This window comes from Felis catus, chromosome D2 (assembly GCF_018350175.1).
Source record: "Felis catus isolate Fca126 chromosome D2, F.catus_Fca126_mat1.0, whole genome shotgun sequence".
In the NCBI taxonomy this organism is placed as follows: domain Eukaryota; kingdom Metazoa; phylum Chordata; class Mammalia; order Carnivora; family Felidae; genus Felis; species Felis catus.
In genome coordinates, this window is record NC_058378.1 from 17,221,904 (window position 1) to 17,229,973 (window position 8,070).

Consider the following 8,070-nt stretch of genomic DNA (forward strand, 5'->3'; position numbering starts at 1 on the left):
ATGCAGATCAAACCAAGTTGTGAGAGAAGGCAGATCCCCAACTAGTAGTTAGGGATCTAAAATTCTACATATGGGGGCGCCTGGGTGGCTCAGTCAGTTGAGTGTCCAACTTCAGCTCAGGTCATGATCTCGCCGTCTGTGAGTTTGGCCTCACGTCGGTCTCTGTGCTGACAGCTCAGAGCCTGGAGCCTGTTTTGGATTCTGTGTCTCCCTCTCTCTCTGCCCCTCCCCTGCTCACGCTCTCTCTCTGTCTCTGAAAAATGAATAAACCTTAAAAAAAAATGTAAAATTCTACATATGGTAAAACCTTGGTTTGCAAGCATAATTTGTTCCAGAAATCTGCTTGTAATCCAAAGCACTCATATATCAATGTGAATTTCAAGAGCCGTTGGCTCAGTTGTGATCATGTGACATTCAGCATCATGTACAACTCGTATTGCAAGATGTTGCTCTCTTATCAAGTTAAAATTTATTAAAAATGTTTGCTCATCTTGCGGAACACTCGCAGAACAAGTTACTCGCAATCCAAGATTTTACTGTATTTGTAATCTTCTTTTTAAAAATAATTCTATCAATAATGTGATGAAAATAGCAAGTAGTAATTACTAGACACAAAATAATCCACCTTTTTCCTGCCCCACCATGGTCCCTCTCTACATGACTTTTTTATTATTTACATAATTTTTCTCTTGGGATAAAATAAGTACAACCTTTATGAAAGGTAATTTGGTAACATTAATCAAATATCTTTTTTTATATATAGGGTTTCTTTAATAACATTTTTTTAAATGTTTATTTATTTTTGAGAGAGACAGAGCATGAGTGAGGGAGGGGCAGAGAGAGAGGGAGACAGAATGTGAAGCAGGCTCCAGGTTCTGAGCTGTCAGCAGAGAGCCTGATTTGGGGCTTGAACTCACAAGCTGTGCAGTCATGACCTGAGCTGAAGTCAGACACTCAACGGACTGAGCCACCCAGGCGCCCCACATTAATCAAATATCTTAAAGCCAGGTATGTTTTCACATAGTAACTCCATGTTTAGAAATGTAACGTAAGGAAATAATTAAGAGCATAGGCATAGATTTAAATAATTAAGAGTATAGGCATAGACTGAAAACAACCTAAAGTCCAGCACTAAGGTGTGGCTGAAGTAAAATACTAAATCTTTATGCAGCAATGGGGTGCTGTATCAAAAACAATGTACATTAATTGACAGAAAAGATATTTATATTGTATGATTAATGAAAAAAGGACACAAAATAAATGTATGATAGAATTCTATAAGGAAAACCTAAAACGTTAGAATTTTTTTTTTCTCTCCAAATTGGGATTTAGGGCTATTTCTTTTCTTACAATTGTAGATTTGTAATTCTAAGTCTTAACAATGAGCATTGATCACTTGTGTTATAAAATTCTGCCGATATTCAAATAAGTGTACTAATGATTATAGTTCAGCTACAATGACATGTTCTGCCTTTGTTATTTATGTGTTATTTCTTTTAATGGAGGAAGCCTTTACACTCAGGCTTTAAAGGCTAAAAGCCTTTCCTTATCCCTTTTATAAAAATAAAATCAGGTAGGAACAGGGTGCTGAGAAGTCAAGTGCCCTCTGGCAGAACCTCAAGACATGAGAGTAACCTGAAGTCTTGTTTTCCCTGAGATTTCTAGGCCTCGTCATCCCTTCCTTTGCTCTTGTAAAGTGCTGACTCATTAGGAACAGTAATCCTGGGGTCTCAACGAGATTTTGTTTTAATACTCTCTTATTTTCCCGGGATCTTCAAAGACTTCTAAAGAAGGGTTCATCTAGCATTTTATACCTCAGTTCAGGAATCAACTTCTACCGATAATAATTTAGCATTGACCATTGGCACCCAGTAGGAGTTACAGATGGACTTGTTGATAGTCCATGACGTGTCTGTCTAGGGAAGAGACACAGCTTTCAACAATCCTTTTCCTCTGGCTTCAGGAAAATTAGAATTCCATATTCAATACGCAGAAAGACAAAAGCTCTCCTAGAAAGCTTCCCTTCCTTTGTCCTATCTTTCCCCACACATTGTTTCTTTACATCAATGTGTCTTTCAAAGGATGAATACTTTTCTGGAAGAATCATCTAAAAAGTGCTACAATAGCCAAGATATGGAAACAACCTAAACATTCATCAATAGATGAATGGATAAAGAAGAGGCGGTCTCTCTCTCTCTCTCTCTCTCTCTCTCTCTCTCTCTCATTACTGAGCCATAAAAAAGAACAATATCTTGCCACCTGTGACAACATGGATGGACCTTGAGGTTATTGTGCTAAGTGAAATAAGTCAGAGAAAGAGAAATACCACATGATTTCACTTATAAGTGGAATCTAAAAAAAAAAAAAAAGACAAACAAATAAAACAACACCCACACTGATAGATACAGAGAATAGAGTGGTGGTGGCCAGAGGGAAAGGGGTTCAAACGGGGGGTGGTGTGAATGGGTGAAGAAGATCAAGACACACAAACTTTCAGTTATACAAAAACCAAGTCATGGGGATGCAATGTACAGCATGGGGAATACAGTCAATAACATTGTATTAAGTTTCTATGGGAACAGGTAGAGATTGGACCTATTATGGTGGTCAGTTTTCACAATGTATATAAATGTCCAATCACTAACTTGTACGTGTGAAGCTAATAGAATATTGTATGTCAAGTATACTTCAATACATAAAAATGTGTTGAGCCAACACCTAAAGTTTTTACACTGTTTTCAAAAGGTGATAATCAATCTCGTTTTAAAATAGATTTCAGTGTCACTTACATTTCTCTTTGCTAAAGAGTCACTAATTAGATGGCAAGTTCTGGTCATGCTTGGGAGGAATTAGAGCAGGGCTTAAATGAAGGCTTCTGCAGTCACAGGAGTGTTAGGGAAATGTTTCCGTCCCAAATCTAGTTCTGGTAGGGCAGCAAGCCTTTGTCATGGCGGCTGGGATTTTTGGATAACAAAAACAGAGACTTTAAGTTTTACTGAAGAACTTAAACTGCCCCAGTGGGACTGTGAAATTGAGTGTTCCAGTTTCTCTTTCAAAGGTAGCTACCAGAGGGCTTAGTCAGTTGAGCGCCCAACTCTTGGTATCAGCTCAGTTCGTGATCTTGAGGATGGATGTGGGATCCAGCCCTGCGATGGGCTCTGTGTTGACAGTGTGGAGCCTGCTGAGAGTCTCTCTCTCTCTCCCTCTCTCTCTGCCCCCCCCCCCGCCAAATAAATAAATAAACTTAAAAAAAAAAGCCACTCTCACAGTGGAGGTCTACATGCCTGACCACAAAGCAAGACCAAATGTTCCACCTGTGCTTCCTCATTTATCTTTTCCTTTGATTCCATGCCCTTCAGTGAGCTGCTCATCATAAGCAGTCAATAATTTTCCTTTCTTTAGAAAACCAGTACCTGCTGAAAGAGAACAGGAGAACTTCTATCCATTCTTGGAAATGGGGTTTCACAAAAGTATCTCCCACCATTCCTTCTGGATTTGTGAAGCTGTGAATCTGACACACCAGATTCTGCATAGTTGTGTTTTCCATAGATAACTTTCCCAGTCCGTTGAGCAAATTTCACGTGTGCTTTCCATATTTTCTCATAACTGTGCATTGTTGGTTGAGGTTAGAAATGTTATAAAAGTGCTGTGGACATCAACGGAAGGATGACTAAAGATTTTTTCTGCAAGAACCAAGAGGTTCTGGAAACCATAGCTCATTATCTAACTCACTTTTCCTGGCAAGAGTCTTAATCTCTTTTAAGACTGCACATTCATCTGGGGGAGCCTGGGTGGCTCGATCGGTTAAGCATCCGACTCTTGATGTCAATTCAGGTCATGATCTCACGGTCTGTGGGTTTGAGCCCATGTTAGGCTCTACACGGATAGTGCAGAACCTGCTTGGGATTCTCTCTCTCTCTCTCTCTCTCTCTCTCTCTCTCTCTCTCCATCTCTCTCTCTCTCTGCCCCTCCCCCACTCACACCCTCTTTCTCCCTGTCAAAATAAATAAATAAATTTTTAAAAAAAGATTTTTAAAATAAATTTAAAAATTTTTTTTAAAGATTAATTAAAAAAAAAAGATCTCAATTCATGTTGGTTTCCACTCTTCACTAAGTCTAAAGATTTGGGTGGCAATACCTAGAATTAGTTCTAGCCTTCAAGACTGAAAATTTAACAGCTTGTGACATCTGAATGTGAACCTATACTTCTTGTCTTGGTAACTGATCACACCCTCTTTGCAAAAGTTTTATTTGTGACATGATGTCTCTTCTGCAAATTTCCATCTCCAAGGGGCATTTCTAAAGTTTTCCACATTCCTTTTCTAGTTTTCTGATTTGAAAATGTTAAATTACAATAATAGCACACTCATTGCAGCAGATGAAATTATATAGTTAATAGTTACTTATTGTGACTATAATAAATCTATAATAGGAATAGTTAGTCCCTTCTCTCATGTATGCTACCTTTTCTGTCCATTTCCAGTTGGATGATACAAGGTAACCATGGCAAATTGATTAATTTCCTGTGTCTTTCCTCCTCAAGCAGAATACATAATTCTGTTGGGACCTTAAGACCTTCTGCCTCTTTGTGGAGTGAGAATTTACTGGAAAGAGGATATTGAATGGTAAGTGTCCAAATGTGCAGGTGTAGTTGGGGTCATCCAGCAGGGACTCTAACTCTGCCAGACCAGAATCACTGACCTTCAGTGCCCCTGAGTCCAGCTGCTTGGCTTGGCTTTTGGATAGAAAATTAAGGTCAATGTTCATTAGAAGAGTTGAACCCACTCTTGCCTGGGGGCCTGAACAAGGGCATGACCTGATTTTGAGGATTCTCTTGCCCAGTATCAGACAGGAAGACACATTGGCAACCGTGAACTGGCACTTAGAGGCTGTTCCATTTTCACTTGAGGGGTGGCACCCCCAGGCCAGTAGCAAGGGAAGAAGGTTTGCAGCAGCTTGCAGAGGGAAGGGTGGCTTGCTCTGCAGGGCCACCACACTCCCACCAGCATGAGTGACAGAGTCCCAGGAAGAGAAAGTCTCTGGGGGAAAATGATGCTCCTTTCTTAAGAGGGCACACCGCCAAATTCTCAAATAAAGCCCATGAGCAATTATATCTTCCCTCTTGGCTGAGAGGCATTCTGGGGGTAGAAAGTGCTAGAGACTCCTTGAAACAGTAGGCAAATTTCTGTTCTGGTAGCAGAGGGGAGTTCTGCTCTGTAGGAAATAGTGTGTCCCTTCACTGAGGGCTCGGAAAGAATCCTCCCTGCCTTGCAATTTCCTGCAAGCAGGTGGGAACATCTGTACTTAAAAAATCTTTTTCCATGGAGGAAGAGGGACCTGGATGCCATAAAACCGAAGGGGCCGTCAGGGTAATTTATTAGTCAACTTTGGGAATGAAAAAAACCCTGTTTCTGCATTATGGGTGCCCTTTGTGTAGAATCATACAGTCTCAGGGGAAGGGCACTGAGTAAGTCCTCTTTCCCTGCCTTTCCCATTCCGACACCCAATTCAGAGTACTTGGATTCATTTAAGTGTTTGCCAAATGACTGATGAGGGAATGAGTGAATGAACAAAGTAATCCCTGCCTCTGCCAACTCTCCAGGGAAGAGACCAGGAGCCTTTCTCCTCCCACCCTCTTTGCACCCGTGCTCCCACGCCCAGCCCACCCTGCACTCACCTTGTGCTGTTTCCACATGGCTCCCAGCGGCTTCACCTCGTGCTTGCCATGACGGCCCTCCTCCAGGCACAGATAGCACACCGGGGTTCTGCAGCTCACGCAGTACATGCTGTAGTTCTCCATTTCGTGTTCGGGGCACGTAGGGAACTTGCGGGCGGCGCTGCCCCCCGCCGCTCCAGCCCCCGCGCCCCCCGGACTCTTGCAGCCGCCACCTCCGCTGGGGGCGCCCTGGGCCGCGCCCGGGGATGCTGAGGCTGCCTCCGCCGGCGCGGGTGGCGGCGGCGGCTGCACCAGGCGATGCTTAGCGAAGGGTCCCCGGGATGGATGGCATTTGAGCTGGCAAGCAGCGCAGTAGAGGACGTCGCACTGCTCGCATAGCGTGGCAGCCGGCTCCGGCGGGGTGCGGTCACACAACTGGCAGATGGCCACTGCAGAGGCTGCGGACGCTCCCTGCGCGGCCCCGCGGCCCTGCTGGTACCGCTGCACGATGGCCTCGAGCAGCCGGTTGCGCTGGAAGCCGCGCAGGCCTCGGTGGTCCAGGGAAGCGCTGCGGTGGCACTGCGGGCACGTGATGGAGCTTGAAGAGGACGAGGACAGCGAAGAGCAGGCGGCACCCCGGGCCGCGGCGGCCGAGGAGCCTGGCGGCGCGGGCACCATGGGCAGCACGCGAACCCCGTTGGGGGACTTGAGGCTCGGCGTGTAGGAACCATAACCGCTGTCTGTCTCGCTGTACAAGCTCAGCTTGTCCGCGTGGTCCCCGCCACCGCCCGCACCGCCGCCCAGGCCGCCAGCTGCGCTCCCGCCTCCTCCGCTGCAGGCTGGGCCAGCCGCCGCGTCGTGGTCCAGAGGGGGTGCCGCGGCAGCGCCGGCGGGTAGCCCCGAGCCCCGGGAGTGCAGGAGCGGCTGGGGCAGGTGCGGCTCACCGTCCGGGGTCTGCACGGCGATGGTACGAGCGCAAGGAAGGCAGACGTTGTGGGAACAGGGCAAGATGATGGGCTCCCGAAACAGGGAGCCGCACACGGGGCACTTCAGCTCCTCCTCCATCGCGGCGCGAACAGACCGAGGTGCTCAGGGTGGGAGATGGAACGGCCCAAGCTCCAGAGACAGGCGGAGGAGGGGACCAAGCGTGGTCAGCACCGGAGAGACTGCAGGCGAGGGCATTACACAGGCATTGACCACTTCACAGCCTGGGGGGCACGCCCCTCTCTGTGTCCTGGCGCCACCGCCCTAGGACGACTGGGGGCAAGAGAAGGGAAGGGGTCCTCACCTCCTGCCCGCGGGGCTCCTGCGCCAGCGGCTTCAACCTGCGGCCAGAGTCCAGAGTCAGTTCGCTGCCCTCGCGATGGCCTGTAAGGAGCTCTAGGTGATGAATCAGCACTAGCGCCGCCGCCGGCTGCAGCGCGCGTCTCCTATGCACATCAGGAGCAGCGGCCAGGCTGCCGTTTCCTGGCTGTCCTGTTTCAACCCCTCGGCTCCAGTGGGCAGCTGCCCAGGGGCTCCCTTTTGCCCCTGTCCTGCCCCAATCGGAGCGATCAGTAGGCGAGAAGGCGGGTGAGCAGGCCCCTTGGCCGTGGGGCTGGGTTCAGCACCACGAGGCGACGGACAGCGCCCAGAGCTCAAAGTGCCGCCCCAGCTCCTGGAGCGCAGACTGAGAGGCGGCCACCTGCCGTGCCGGGTCGCTGCGCCTGCGACTGTCTCGGTGGGGCCCAGCAGGCTCGGAGACCTCCTCTCGCCTCCCTCCCTGGTGGCTGCTGGTGCGAACCAAATGCGCCCTGGGGCTTTTCCCCTCCGCGGCAAGGATTGACCCGCTGATCTGGTTTGCTGCTGCTGCTGCTGCTGCTGCTGCGGCGGAGCCTCTGACCTTGGCCGCGCGACGCTGCAGCCGGCGGGCGGAGGGCGAGCGCCCGGCTGGCTCGGGAATCCCCTCCCCGCCTTCCTGCCGCCGCCGCCGCCGCCGCCGCCGCCTCCTCCTCCTCCCCGCGCGGCGCGCTGAGGAGTTGTAATTTCCAGAGCAGGAGTAGTGGGGGGCGGGGGGAGCCGAGGAGGCGTCAGCTCAGCGAATAAGGGCTCGCCTTTTGCTGCTAGGGGAGTCAGGGGGCAATTTTAAGGGTTTCGCGGAGAGGATCATTGTTAATAACAATCTATTATTTGGATGGAGATTGCATCTTAAATTAGTACAACGCCCTGCCCCGCCCCGCCCCTGCCATCATCTCTCTTGCCCACTACCGCGCTCTCACCCACCACCGTAAAAGGGTAGAAAGGGACCTAAAAAGCCAGTTGTTTACAAATGAATGGGTAGCATAGTTTGACAGGCGCTTCCTAAATCTAGGATAGAGCAAAAACTGCAAGTCACAAAATGTCGGATAGCCTGAAGTCAAAGGGTGAGTGAGGTG

General features: G+C 48.5%; 1 protein-coding gene across 3 annotated transcripts in view; it reads right to left on the reverse strand.

The window, feature by feature from the left end:
- TRIM67 (tripartite motif containing 67) overlaps nt 1-7,600 on the reverse strand; it is a 56,548-nt gene extending 48,948 nt beyond the window's left edge. For all 3 annotated transcript variants that reach the window (XM_019813092.3, XM_045039950.1, XM_019813091.3), the window contains exon 1: nt 5,678-7,600. In XM_019813092.3, the coding sequence (XP_019668651.2) occupies nt 5,678-6,721 (1,044 nt within the window). In that variant the 5' untranslated portion in view covers nt 6,722-7,600. The remainder of the gene's footprint in view (nt 1-5,677) is intronic.
- Between the last annotated feature and the right edge of the window lie 470 nt (nt 7,601-8,070).